Consider the following 14,806-nt stretch of genomic DNA (forward strand, 5'->3'; position numbering starts at 1 on the left):
AGAGTGAATCAAACGCATTCACTCTTCTTCACCTGCGCAACCTTTTAAAAGCCAGAATCACGTGCTCAACACACACTGACATCATCTCACACTGACTGGTTTGATGCCTTCTAGTTGTTGTAGTGCTGCCATAGCGCTGCTACATGCTACCCTCCACCCCCAGAACTGGCAGAAAGGTTTTGTCTATATGTCTTTTAGGTTGTCAACCTCTGTGATGGACTGTTGGCTGCTGCAGTAGGGAAGACTTGTTCACATGAGCTTTCAATAGTGAAAGACTGTGGCTTCCCTCCAATGTCCAAAATACGACCTAGTTTGTCTGAGTATCCTATAAGATCCTTTACAGGGTGTCTGTAAAGGTTGACCAAGTGTTCCCTTTGAGACAAAGACATATTTGCAGTTTTTTTAAGGTCTTCAGGCACAAAGGAAGAATATTCTCCATGTGACAATGTTGATATATGTTGTGCAGACTTGTCTTTCCTTGCTGTGCTTTTTAGCCAGCCATAGAATGTCTGGTTCTGCTACTACAGCCCTTGGGTTTTCAAATGAACACTTGGATAATAAGAGCCTAATATCATCTGGCATTCACTCTGAAAAGAGCTGCTGGAATAACCTATTGGCCTTTCGCCAGCTGCAGGAACAGCATTTCATCCATTAGTTCTCAAGGGGTGCGGTCTCCCCATTTCATCAAGATGTTGTAGTTTGACTGCCCTTTCTCTACAGGACATACCATCCCTTCTTTGGCTTGGCTTCGCGGACGAAGATTTATGGAGGGGGTAAAAAGTCCACGTCAGCTGCAGGCTCGTTTGTGGCTGACCAGTCCGATGCGGGACAGGCAGACACGATTGCAGCGGTTGCAAGGGAAAATTGGTTGGTTGGGGTTGGGTGTTGGGTTTTTCCTCCTTTGCCTTTTGTCAGTGAGGTGGGCTCTGCGGTCTTCTTCAAAGGAAGCTGCTGCCCACCAAACTGTGAGGCGCCAAGATGCACGGTTTGAGGCATTATCAGCCCACTGGCGGTGGTCAATGTGGCAGGCACCAAGAGATTTCTTTAGGCAGTCCTTGTACCTTTTCTTTGGTGCACCTCTGTCACGGTGGCCAGTGGAGAGCTCGCCATATAATACGATCTTGGGAAGGCGATGATCCTCCATTCTGGAGACGTGACCCATCCAGCGCAGCTGGATCTTCAGCAGCGTGGACTCGATGCTGTCGACCTCTGCCATCTCGAGTACCTCGACGTTAGGGGTGTGAGCGCTCCAATGGATGTTGAGGATGGAGCGGAGACAACGCTGGTGGAAGCGTTCTAGGAGCCGTAGGTGGTGCCGGTAGAGGACCCATGATTCGGAGCCGAACAGGAGTGTGGGTATGACAACGGCTCTGTATACGCTTATCTTTGTGAGGTTTTTCAGTTGGTTGTTTTTCCAGACTCTTTTGTGTAGTCTTCCAAAGGCGCTATTTGCCTTGGCGAGTCTGTACACGTAATAAAAGTACTTTTAAACCATCATACTTGCTGGTACATAGTGGATCCCATAGGAAGTCGCCGATCCTCTTAGCACTGATGAGATGGTAATAACAAGTGGTGTCCAGTTCGACTTTGCGAAGATGAAATTGTGCTTCAGCCTGATGGATCCACCGTTCAGGCTCAGCTGTCCAGAAAGGTGGTAGCTTCACAGCAACGGCTACAGAGTCCATGTTTGTCCAAAAATACATTTTTAGACTCTTTCGGGTCACCAACTGTGACCACTGGAATTGCAGTAGACATGACAAGATAAGCACACAAAGCGTTTTTAGAGTGAATCAAACAGATTTACTCTTCATCACCTGCACAAAAGCTAGAATCACACTCTAAACATGCTGACATCATCACACACTGATATCACATGGCCTGTTTGAAGCCTCCTGGGAGTTGTAGTACCGCCATAGCACTGCTATAAACCACTCTCTGCCATCTCTGGGTAAGCCAATTCTATATCATCTTTACTTTCTGAATGAGCCTTACTTGGGAACCTGTTCAAATGCCTCATTGAAATCCATGTAGACTACATCCACTGCTCTACATCATCATTGTTCCTTGTTAGGAATTCGATCAGGCTTGTGAAACATGACCTTTCTCTGATGAAACCGTGCTGGTGACTTCTAATCAGATCATGCCTCTCTAAATGCCTGTGAATCCTGTCTCTCAGGATTTTCTCCAACAGCTTGCTCACCACTGAAGTAAGAGCCATTGGTCGATCATTTTTGGGATACCTTTACTCCCTTTCTTGAACATGGGCACAACATTTGCAATGTGGCTCAGAAATCTCCTTCCTTGCTTTCTACAGTAGCCTTGGGTAAATTTCATCTGGTCCTTTTCACATCCTTTTTCTTAATGTCAACATGCTCAAGAGTTTCAATCTGCTTTAAGTCATCCTCACAATACTGAAACAAAGTATTCATTAAGGACTTACAACTCTTATGCACACATTTCCACTATCTGCCCTGATGAGTCCTATCCTCTTGCTCTTCACATGCCTTGGTGTCTATCTACTCACCATGGTTTTCTCATGGTCCCTTCTGGCTCTCCAAAGTCCTTCCTTAAGCTCTTTTCTGCCAATCATGTAATTTTCTGCAGCTCTATCCGTTCCTACCGTAAATATTTTGTAAGCTTGTCTTTTCTTAACTAGATACCCTTGCATTGTGACAGGGTATTTAGAGGTGGCTTGGGAGAAATTGTTAGAGCAGGTTGCACACAAACATTTTAGAACACAGAATTTGCAGGACTCTTGCAGAATGCTTTTTTCAAAAGAGCAACAAAGTATAGACATACAGCTTGCTTGGGAGAGCATGTGATTTTTGCGGGCAGAGACAAAACAGTTTGGCTTTCAGAGAGGGAGGGTGTGAAAACAGAGAGAGAGGAGGCTGAAATCAGTTCCAGAAGGACAAAGCTGGCAAACGTTTGGAAGACTGTCTGGTCAAAGGAGAAGGCTGTCTGTCTGAAAGGTTACCTGAAAGAAGGAGGATCATCGGCAGAACCCTGAAGGGGGCAAGTTACGTCAGCAAGACTGATTGAGAAGGAATCAGTTGCGTATGTCCTGGAAGAGGAATCTCTCTGAAAAGCAACAAGAACCCTCCTGAGTGGTAACCATTTGCCTGTTAAGCACCAAAGACTGGTGAACTTTGTTAATGCCAACTTCTGTGCACAGTACAAGAATTGCCTGCAACAGTGAGATTGGGCTGTGATCCAAAGAACTTTTCTAATCTTAAATATACATTACACACACCTGTGCTTAATATTAGAGGGGGGATTAAGTAGGTTAGGTAGGTTAAGTAATAAGTTAAAGTTTAATTCTGTTTTCTTGTTCAATTATAATTAAAAACTACTTTTGTTTAAGTAACCCTGTGTTGTGGAGCAAATCTATTACTACTGGTTTTTGGGGTCATCTGGACTCCGTAACAGCATACCCTTGGTTCTTTTTCACTTTACCATCCTTCCCCTGCCTCAATGGAATACTTGTGCAGGGTACCATGTAAATGTTCTCTGAACATTAACTAGGTTTCTTCTGAACTTTTCCCCCCAAGTACATCTACTCTCTATTTATATTCCCAATCTCCTGCCTAATAGCATCATATTTTCCCCTACTCAAATTAAATGATTACCCCAATAGTCTATTCTTCTCCTTCTTGGTAAAGGAGATGTCGTTGTAATCACCTTGACCAGTTTCGTCCACTTTAGATTCTGATCAATGGTGACTTCAATGAAGACATGGAGCTCAGTGCTGAAAATCCAATGCTTTGTGCCACTTTTCAGCCTATGCCTGAATGGTGTTTAAGCTAAGCTATAGGTGATATGAAGAATCACAAATTTAGTGACCATCTTGTTTCATATTAAGATGTTTGGAACATGGCTGAGTAACCCCTGCAGTGACATTCATGGCTGAGATGATTTAACCTCTAACAACCATACTTTGTGCAAGGTATAACTATTTGTGGTCAATCACCACATACTTTCCCATTGCCCAGGAAAATTTAATGTGTTGCACCTGAATTATTGCAGCAACTTACTAATAAATGGACTTCTATCACCCATTGAAGATAGTCCATTCTAGATCCGAATTCACTTTTTTATTTACTTTCTCATCCCTGGTTTATTTGTCATTAACATACTTGAAATCCATGTCTTTTAGTTATTGACCCTATGGTTACTCAGTTTATACTGTAGCGGGGTCACTACGGTTATAGCTCAAGGTATAATAGGGTTATAGCTTGAGGATGAAGAAAGAAGACTCTCACATAAAGGGAGTGTAATCAACACTGCCTTTATTGAGCTGCAGCTCCGCCTTTTATAGGCAGCCAGCCGCGTTACTTGCTGGCCATGGCTTGAGCGGGGCTGACTGCTGATTGGCTGTCCCAGATGTGCAGGCCCAGATTGGACCCCCTGCAATCCACTGGCGGTGATTGGTCGATTTGACCGCTATTCCTGTGACCTACAGGAGCGGGTGTCTCATCCCGCGTGCTGTTCGTTCGACTGCCATTTCCTGTGTCAGCCCTCAGGCCACTACAATACTTCTAAAAACATTTACAAATTTCAGTAGCAGCCAAATCTCTGTTCAACATTTTCCTTCTAGTTCCTCCCCATTACTGAAATCTTTCATCCATCATAAAGCCATGACAAACTTTCAAAATATGGACTCCAGCATTTACCATAAATCTTGAGACATACAACATTCTGAAAGATTATGCAAAAACTTCAATTGCTGCTATTTCTAAACCTAACAATCCTATATGGCTTGTTTTGCCCCTTTCAAGGATCAGTGTAGATGTATATTGCATCTCTCTCTCTCCCTATGTCATCCTCATGCACCCACTCAGAATGCAACATTCTCGTTATTAGTGAGACATGGTTGCAGGAGGGATGTGATTGGCAACTGAATATCCCTGGGTTTCGTTGTTTTAGGTGTGATAGAGTCGGAGGGGCAAGAGGAGGTGGGGTTGCATTGCTTGTCAGGGAAAATATTACAGCGGTGCCTAGGAAGGATAGATTAGAGGGCACATCCACGGAGGCTATTTGGGTGGAACTGAGGAGTAGGAAAGGAGAGGTTACACTTGTAGGGGTGTATTATAGACCACCCAGAGGGGACCGAGACCTAGAGGAGCAAATCTGTAGAGAGATAGTAGATATTTGTGATAAGCACAGGGTTGTAATTATGGGAGATTTTAATTTTCCACATATAGATTGGGAAACACATTCTGTGAAAGGACTGGATGGGTTAGAGTTTGTGAAATGTGTGCAAGATAGTTTTTTACAACAATATGTAGAGGTGCCGACCAGAGAAGGAGCAGTGTTAGATCTACTGTTGGCAAATGGGATGGGTCAAGTGACGGAGGTTAGTGTTGGCGAGCACTTCAGGTCCAGTGATCATAATGCCATCAGCTTCAATGTCATTATGGAAAGAGAGAAGTTAGGGCCAAGGGTTGAGGTTTTTGATTGGGGAAAAGCTAGATTTGAGGAGATGCGAAAGGACTTGCAGGGTGTGCATTGGGACAATTTGTTTTATGGGCAGGATGTAGTAGAGAGATGGAAGTCTTTTAAAGATCAGATTTTGAGAGTGCAAAAGCTTTATGTTCCTGTTAGGTTAAAAGGAGGGGCAAAAGGTTTGAGAGAGCCGTGGTTTTCAAGGAATATTGGAAACTTGGTTCGAAGAAAAAGGGAGGCGTACATTAGATATAGGAAGCATGGAGTTAAGGAGATGTTTGAAAGATACATTGAATGTAAGAGGAATCTTAAGAGAGGAATTAGGAAAGCTAAAAGAAGGTACGAGGAAACTATGGCAAGCAGGGTGAAAACTAATCCAAAAGAGTTCTACAAATATGTTAATGATAAGAGGAAAGCTAGAGACAAAATTGGTCCCTTAGAAAATCAGAGCGGAAAACTGTGTGTGGAGCCTAGAGAAATGGGGGAGATATTGAACAGTTTCTTTTCTTTGGTATTCACTAAGGAGAAGGATATTGGGAGATGTGAGATTAAAAAAAGCAAATTGGGTAAATATGGGGAATATAGAGATTACAAAAGGTGTAGTTTTAAGGCTTTTGAAGAATATAAAGGTGGATAAGTCTCCGGGACCAGACGGGATCTTCCCCAGGACATTGAGAGAAGTGAAGGAGGAAATAGCAGAGGCTCTGGCGGTAATTTTCCAAATGTCATTAGATATGGGAATAGTGCCGGAGGATTGGCTTATTGCACATGTGGTTCCGTTATTTAAAAAGGGTTCAAGGAGGAAGCCTGGCAACTATCGGCCTGTAAGTTTGACGTCTGTGGTAGGTAAATTAATGGAGAAAATTCTTAGAGATAGTACTTATAAACATCTGGATAGACAGGGTCTGATCAGGAGCACTCAACATGGATTTGTGAGAGGAAGGGCATGTTTGACCAATCTGATTGAATTTTTTGAAGAGGTGACTAGGAATGTGGATGAGGGTAGCGCAGTGGATGTTGTCTATATGGACTTCAGTAAGGCCTTCGATAAGGTACCACATGGAAGGTTAGTTAGGAAGGTGCAGTCTTTAGGTATAAATTATGAGATAGTCAAATGGATTGAACATTGGCTGAAAGGGAGAGGCCAGAGAGTGGTAGTGGATAATTGTCTGTCAGGTTGGAGGCCGGTGACCAGTGGTGTGCCTCAAGGATCTGTATTGGGCCCATTGTTGTTCGTTATATACATTAATGATCTAGATGATGGGGTGGTGAATTGGATTAGTAAATATGCAGACGATACGAAGATAGGTGGAATAGTGGATAATGAAGAAGGTTTTCAAGGATTGCAGAGGGATTTGGGCTGCTTAGAAAAGTGGGCTGAAAAATGGCAGATGGAATTTAATGCTGATAAGTGTGAGGTGCTTCATTTTGGTAAGAAGAATCAGAATAGGACATACGTGGTAAATGGGAGAGCATTGATGAATACAGAAGAGCAGAAAGATTTAGGAGTAATGGTACATCGTTCCCTGAAGGTAGAAACTCACATGAATAGGGTGGTGAAGAAGGCTTTTAGTATGCTGGCCTTTATCTGGCCTGCATGGAATATAGGAGTTGGGAGGTGATGTTGAGATTGTATAAGACGTTGGTGCGGCCTAATTTGGAGTTCTGTGTGCAGTTCTGGTCGCCTAATTATAGGAAGAATATAAACAGAGTGGAGAGAGTGCAGAGAAGGTTTACCAGAATGTTACCTGGGTTTAAGCATCTAGAGTATAGGGAGAGATTGGACAGATTAGGTCTTTATTCTTTGGAGCGTAGAAGGTTGAGAGGGGATTTGATAGAAGTATTTAAGATTATGAAAGGGAAAGACAGAGTGGATGTGGATAGACTATTTCCGTTAAGAGGAGGAAAGATTAAAACAAGAGGACATGAGTTAAGAATTAAGGGGCAGAGGTTTAGAGGTAACATGAGGGGGAACTTCTTTAGTCAGAGAGTGGTAGCCATGTGGAATGAGCTTCCGGGAGAAATAGTGGCGGCGGAGTCAATTGTATTATTTAAGAAAAGGTTGGACAGGTATATGGATGAGAAGAAGATGGAGGGTTATGGGCATTGTGCAGGGAGGTGGGACTAGAAAGGGGTGTTTGGTTCGGTGCGGACTAGAAGGGCCTAATGGCCTGTTTCCGTGCTGTAATTGTTATGTTACGTTATATGTTATATTGTTCTTTAATCTTCCTACTAAAATAAATCATATAATTTTGCTGACTTCACCTGTCCATGCTATCTAGCTCTGCTTCTTACATTTCCAAATTTTCCATCATCTAAAAAAAAAATTAATTACCTCGTACATCAATGTCCAGAAATTCAAAATCTGTGATTCATCTTGCAAAGAAATTTGAAGGTGAACTTGTTTGGTCAGTCTTTACTATTTTCTATGGCACCAAAAGAGCAAATGAAATGTCTTAAATTACAAAAGTATAATCAGATGACCTATGCCAAAATAAAGATGTACTTAAAATGTTACAAAAGACCTTGAAGGAGAAAAGTGGAAGAATTCCAAGGCTTGGTTTAACTAGCAGAAAAGATGAATAGCAATTTTGGAGAGAGGGAAATCCCTTGATGCATGAAATCAGAATTAGAGAGTCGTGGGTCTGAATATTAGTGGATTTGTCACTGAGAATAAGGATTCTTAAATTGGATGAATGGTATTTAGGTCATCAGAGGACGAGGGCGAATGTTTATTGGAAAAATGAAGGATATACAGTGTTAGGAGGGATGGGCGAAGACTACATTAGAAAATTTATTGGGGAACTGATCTTTGAGGGGAGAGATGATGGAGAAGTGAGGTTAGAATATAGATGGATGATGATATGGAAGAGGATACAGATGTACCTTTTTGATGGAAAGGATCTTGGGTCAGAAATAAAATTAAAAGCCATTATTGCTTCATGGTGGAGTTGAAACATACTCCTTGTAGCAATGCAGCATTTTGGAGATAACTGGGGATTTGCTGGGTTCCACAGTCTGGATTGAGAGTTAGACAAACCTTACACCCATTTTCTTTGTGCCTCCAAGCTCCATTACCTGGAATCCAGGCTCCAGTACTGTAACATTGTCCAGATGCTTACCACTTTTGTTCAAAAGATGCAGCCATTGGATTTAGGATATGGTCAGCACATGATCATGGGGTGAGTTAGATTGGTATGTGACCTCCATTTTTATTTACAGTAACTTTGGTTTTATAGTAGATTACAGATCAGTAAATTACAGGGCTTAGTTATGCTTTGTTTCAAATATTCAGTTCACAAATGTTCACAATTCCATTATATTAACTTGCTGCTAGCAGTAGACATTCTGATAGAAAAAATGTATTACATGACAGTAAAATGGAGCTTTTGGATTAGTTGACAGAGCTTGAGCAATTCACAAGATCTGTGCAAACTTGATAGTTCAATCCTGATTGAAAAAAATCTCCAAAGGTACTTAATGTATCCTTTGGGGAAAACAGTGATTTAAAAATATTTTGGTAGTGCCAATTTTTTTTAAAAATCTCTTACAATACAGAGTATAGATAATTTGCAAGAAATTAAATTTTGGAAGTCTGACCTTAATCAATAAACAGGAAAAAATCATGCATTGCAAGTGCATGAAAGTGACTTTCAAGTGAACCCTCTCTTGCAAGATCTAGTAGCTAGTTGTCTATGTTGTTGTAATTTCTTAAACATACTCGGGTCTTTACATCTCCTATATATACATTTAGACCATTAATGAAAATTGATATCTCTTGAAATTTTGTAATACATTTTCTTGAAATTCCCATGAACTTCAGCATGGACATGTATGAAAAGACAAATCAGCCTCCTTAAATTATTCTCTATTGACATTATTTACAGGCTGTGCTAAAATATTTGATGATCATAGAGAAAATTCTCCCTTTAAATCTTTTAATTTGTACAGAACGTCCATCCTTCAACTCTTTTTTCTGCAAACACTCAGAACATTCTGTCTTGAAGCCATGCCGCTTCATGCTTCCAGGAACACTTCTGATATCTAGAAGTCATAAATTTCACTTTCAATTAGAAGTCAAAGTACACCACAAAATACAGAATAAATGTTATGAGACAGAATTCAGTTGTTCCATTAAAATTATTTTTAAAAAGGTATATAGAAATAATACAAAAGTGTACAATTTTAATTGCAAATGCAATGTTGTATATAAAGAAAATAAATGCAAACCTCAATAAAGCAAAAGATTTTAAGAGAATATAGAAAGAATTCAATTTATTGAGTGGACTCTGGATAGCACAAGTACCTTATATTTTCCACATAGTGAAAATAATTTCTTAGATCATTGGCAAAAGCTTGGAATTTTCATCAGAACCTTACATCACATTGGCATTTCAAGGTGAAGTATACAGACAAGATTGTTTGGGGCTTGCCTTGTGAACAACAGCATGAGAATCTTCCACACTCTCAATTGTTTTTAAAAGAATTGACTGAAAGAACATTTGCTGCAATAGAACATCAATCTTAAAATTAATCTGAATATTATTCAAATGCATATATCAAATATCTGGGTTTAGGAAGGCTATGGGGGCTATTTTAAATAAAGTGAAAATATGATTTTGCCAGATGAACATTCCAATTTTTGTAGGTGCAGTTGCTTCAAATTGGAGCAGCTAAACCATGATACTGTAGAGTGAAACAAAAATAACCCAAATCCCAATACATGAAAAGTTATTGGGATATCAAACAAGAAAGTGTTTGTTTCTCTATGAATCTTTGTTAATGCATTTTGAAAATGAGAATTGCCAAGTTTAATTTTAATGACATTTCACAGGTACTGTATTTAGATCGTAAAAATAAAGTGGCATTTTATCTGCAAATATGCACTGAAATGGCAAAGGCTCCTGCCTAGATCTGTTTCCTTGTACCCTCTTACAAGATCCTCTGATCTCAGTTGTTCAGGATAAAACTACTTATCTTAACCTTATAGTAATTAGATTATGAAAAGTTTTAACAGAAATATGTGTTAAAATAAGTGTCAACCTGCAATAATTTGAAAGTATCTAAATAGACAAGAATTTAACAAACTTTTACAATATTTTTGATTAGGTTTATTCTTCATAATGTGGCAGGTTAACCAGTCCAGCTAACAAAATGTGATGTGTGATCAAACACAATCCTAAATCACACAAGATGTGGGACCATATATTACATTATATTTAATTAACCTTCTGCTGAAGCCAGTTAAAGGTTTAATGCCTTTGAAAGTTTTAATTTCTTTCAAGTTTTTTTTTTAAAGGTTAAATACTACTAGGGTTTCATTATTTGAAATACAGTTTAAATGTTTTCTGTTGCATAAAGAGTTTATGAATATAAAATACAAATAGGTTAAAAACAATAAAGGATACAAATGAATGTTCATCAAAAGGCCAGTGATCAGTGGTTACATTTAAGGAAAGACTGGATCGTTACATGGATAGGAGGGGACTAGAGGGGTATGGACCGGGTGCTGGTCAGTGGGACTAGGAGGGTGGGGATTTGCTACGGCATGGACTAGTAGGGCCGAACTGACCTGTTCTGTGCTGTACGTGGCTATATGGTTATATGGTTAAGTAGTGGAGGTAAAGAGTGCTTGTAAACTAATGATCAATGCCAAATGAATTGGAAGATTCCACATCTAAATTCACATGCAATACAGACATAAAATTTGAACATTTCTAAGATGTAGAACCGAACATTATTGGTTCACTGACTAAATAAGAAATTGCACAAATTAACCTGGTAAGCCTCAAACCTTAACAGTTTGTCAAATACCTAAATGACAACTAACCCAGCAAAAAAAAAGGCAAAGAAGGATAAGAGGAAATTAAGTGAATGTACAGGGGAAATAACAACTTTAGTTCTTCGTAGAGACCACAGTATTTACCCTAAATACAATAGGGTTTACCTGATATTGTTTAAAAAAGATGTCAGGATGAGGTCTGGTCTGAATCTTAAATGGGCCGAGTATAAAACCAGAAAATACTAGATGCACTCACAGAACAGCTACCATTTTTAATGGAGAAACAAAGTTATGAATGTCATCTATCTTTACAGATGTTACTTTAATTGCTGTATATGACTGGGACTTACTGCTTTCATTTTATTTTTCTAATATTTTGCTTTTATATGAAAATAAGTTATTTCATATTATATTGTAACACTAGTTTTGAAAGGGTATGCTGTATTTAATATCACATTTGAGACATAATCCAACAGCATCCAGGCCAATTCCAAGTACTATATTTGAACTAAATTGCAATGTAGCAATGCTCAATTATTAATAATAATAAACAAAAATAGTGAATATTCATACAAAATTTAAATTTTGATTGCTTATTCACTATTTTTGTTTATTATTATCAGTGAACCCATAAATTGCTATTTGCCCACTATTGAAATCAACGGTAGTACATTGTTCAAATTTGTACAGTACAATCAATAAATCATTTTAAGATTATTTACATTATATTTCCAAAGCAATATGCATTAAAGATGCAATTCAAATTTTAAAAGAATTTTGCTATAGTTCATCTTTTACCTTAGTGCCAAGGGCGTGGCTGTCTGTGAGAGATGAACATACCTTGATCTTGCTGCTTTTTCACACCAATTGAAGTCACAAATGTGTTGCGTGAATATAGCAATGGCGGGCGACTTGTTAGTCCATGGTACTGGAAGAAGTAAGGCCGATTGTAACCATTGTTTGGAACCCTAGATGAACTGAGATATCGTATTGTGACTGGAGGAAGTAACATCTCAACAGGCTTTATCACCATCTTCAGCTCTTGTTTTGATCCTGTTGAGCTTGTTTTTCTATTTGTCAACCTTCCTATTGAAGATGCATTACTAATATTTCTTTTTACTTTGTTAGATAATACAGGAATGGATATTCTTTGTGGTAACTTGGTATTCGATTCAGTTCCACTGGTCGCAGATTTGGATAATTTTTGGGTTGCTGGGGAGTTTGCATCATCAACAACTGGTTTCTGTTCATTTAAGAATTCAGTGATCTTTGCCTGGGTTCCACTAAAATATCCAATTTTTGGTGCAAAGATTTTGCTTTTCTTTCGCTTTTCTTCCTTTTTTCGGCTTTTGACTGTCTCAACTCCTTCCAGTAATCCCTTTGCTGCTGCTCGAGCCAAAACATCCCTTACAGACACTGCTCCTGGTGGATCTCGCTTTAAATTTAAAAAATGGTACATGTTAGAATCTTGATTGTTATTAGGTTCTGGTAAACAGTTTCATAAATGATAGCAAATGGCATAGGAAACAAAATCAGCTGCGTGACTTTTTAAATGACACACATACTTGGTTATTGTTCACTCATCGCTTAGTCAAAAGCATGGAATTTCCTACAAAGCACTAGTTTCCCCAAATTTTTTTTTTAAACTAAACAGTAAAACACACAAACAGAAGATTGCAGGTAACATCGTCTGCTTCTCTAATTTTGTAGGTTGCAGTTTCCCCCTTGTTGCCTGTTTATCTACTGAGGTAGCTATTCCTGCAATAAATTTACAAGCAAAAAAATGTGGAAAATGCAGGGATGTTCAGCAGAGCCCCAGCATCTGTCAGATTAACTCTTAATTGGAATTTGGAGAGAGAGAAAAAAAAATTACATTGGGTGGAGAGGATGTTTGGAGCATGTTTGGGAATGGATGTGACAGGGTAAAAGCCATGGGTCCAGGTGATGAGATTCTTTTACTTCCATATCAGAGAAAGGAATGAACACCTATTAATTATATCTGATCTGAGAAGAGCACTTGGAAAAAATAAATGCCAAAACTTTGAGGTGCAGAACAGAGTAACTGTTGGGAGTTGGATGCAAAAAACATATTGCAAATGCTCAGACCAGGCAGCATCTACAGTAAGAGAAAAACTGAGTTAATGTTACATGACCTTACTGACTACTTCTGAGACACACAGAAAAAAATTATCTATCAATTGTAGACAAAGTGTTGAGGTGAGAGATGGCACATTCTTACAAAAGGCTGAAAATGAGTTCACCGAGAGTGTATTAATGGCATAATGCTGTATTGAACTCTAACTCGAGAATTATGCTCAGATCTTTGGAGTGGAAATAAATCAGAAATATTCTCACTTGTAGCAGTTTCTTAGCAATACAGCTAGATAGGGTGGTGAAGGAGTTGTTTGGCACCCTTGTCAGGGCACTAGGGGAGCTGGGATGTCATGTTACAACTGTAAAAGATATTGTGAGACCACCATTGGAGTGTTATGTGTAGCTCTGGTTACCAGCTATAGGAAAAGATTCACAAGAGTGTTACTGCAGCTTGAAATAAGAATCTAGATACACTTGGTCCTTTCTCCCCAGAGTGCAGAACGCAAAGGTAGATAAAATCTTGAGTTTAATGGACAAGGTGAATGGTGATGGTCTTTCCCCCCCGCCCCCACCCCCACCCCCACCGGAGTAGGGGAGTCTAAAACAAAAGCTCACAGATTGAAGGTGTGAGGGGAAAGATTTGAAAGGGATCGGAGTGGCAACTTTTTGTGATGGGGATAGTGTGTTAATGGAATGAGAAAAAAAAAGTAAGCTGTAGAGGTGGGTACAATTACCATGTTTAAAATAAACCTTTAGAAAGGTATATGGATAGGAAAGATTTAGAGGGATAAAAACCAAATGTGGCCAGGTCTATTTGGTCAGTCTGGAGGAGTTGGGCCAACGGGCTGTTTCCATGCTCGTTCACTCTAATTGTAAACCAAAAGTAATAAAACAGAAAATACTGTAAATTCACAGCTGGGCAGGATTAATTGGAGAGAAATATAACTCCTATTTCAGACTGCAGATCTTTCATCTGAAGAACTTGTTTTCTCTCTCGTCTTTGCTGCTAAATCTGTTGAGTATTTCCTTGATTTTCTTTCACCTTCTACAGACTACAAATAGTTGAGAAATTCCTCTGCTCAATCCCTGAACTATTTGACATGTATATTTGTTGCAAAATATTATCATATGTAATGAGATAATTTAGGCTATATCTTGGCCTGGTCAAACAAAATGATGTGACAGAAATGACCATCTTTTATCTTGATTCCTACAGCAACAAAAGATCAACAGCTACTTAGCTCTGATTCCTGAACCCAGAAAATTCCACAGGGTTGTCTGAAATTCTCATGAAAACTGTAGTTCATTTGCTGAAAATTGTACTGTATGTATGCCATGGCAAGATACTATACTAAGACACAGAGACTCAGAATGTCAGCCTGACTATCCAGCTTCAAGTGTTGGCTGAGGTTGCAGAATAAAAGCCATCTGTTGTCTTACTAGGATCATGAAAGGTGCTCCCAAAAGTTGTTAGTGTAATAATAA

General features: G+C 39.2%; 1 protein-coding gene across 22 annotated transcripts in view; it reads right to left on the reverse strand.

Annotated features, from left to right (window-relative positions):
* The window catches only part of LOC138757470 (putative methyltransferase NSUN7), a 141,960-nt gene that overhangs the window by 48,289 nt on the left and 78,865 nt on the right, over positions 1-14,806 (reverse strand). For 14 of the 22 annotated variants that reach the window (XM_069924829.1, XM_069924815.1, XM_069924817.1 and 11 more), the window contains 2 exons: positions 12,068-12,662; positions 8,629-9,489 (listed from right to left, as the gene is read on the reverse strand). In XM_069924829.1, coding sequence (XP_069780930.1) covers positions 9,323-9,489; positions 12,068-12,662 — 762 coding nt within the window. In that variant the 3' untranslated portion in view covers positions 8,629-9,322. Of the gene's footprint in view, positions 1-2,977; positions 3,082-7,780; positions 7,872-8,628; positions 9,490-12,025; positions 12,663-14,806 lie in introns of those variants that run through there. The other 8 variants (XM_069924826.1, XM_069924823.1, XM_069924824.1 and 5 more) reach the window with 5 other exon arrangements.

The sequence above is a fragment of the Narcine bancroftii genome, chromosome 3 (genome assembly GCF_036971445.1).
Source record: "Narcine bancroftii isolate sNarBan1 chromosome 3, sNarBan1.hap1, whole genome shotgun sequence".
NCBI classification, from domain to species: Eukaryota; Metazoa; Chordata; class Chondrichthyes; order Torpediniformes; family Narcinidae; genus Narcine; species Narcine bancroftii.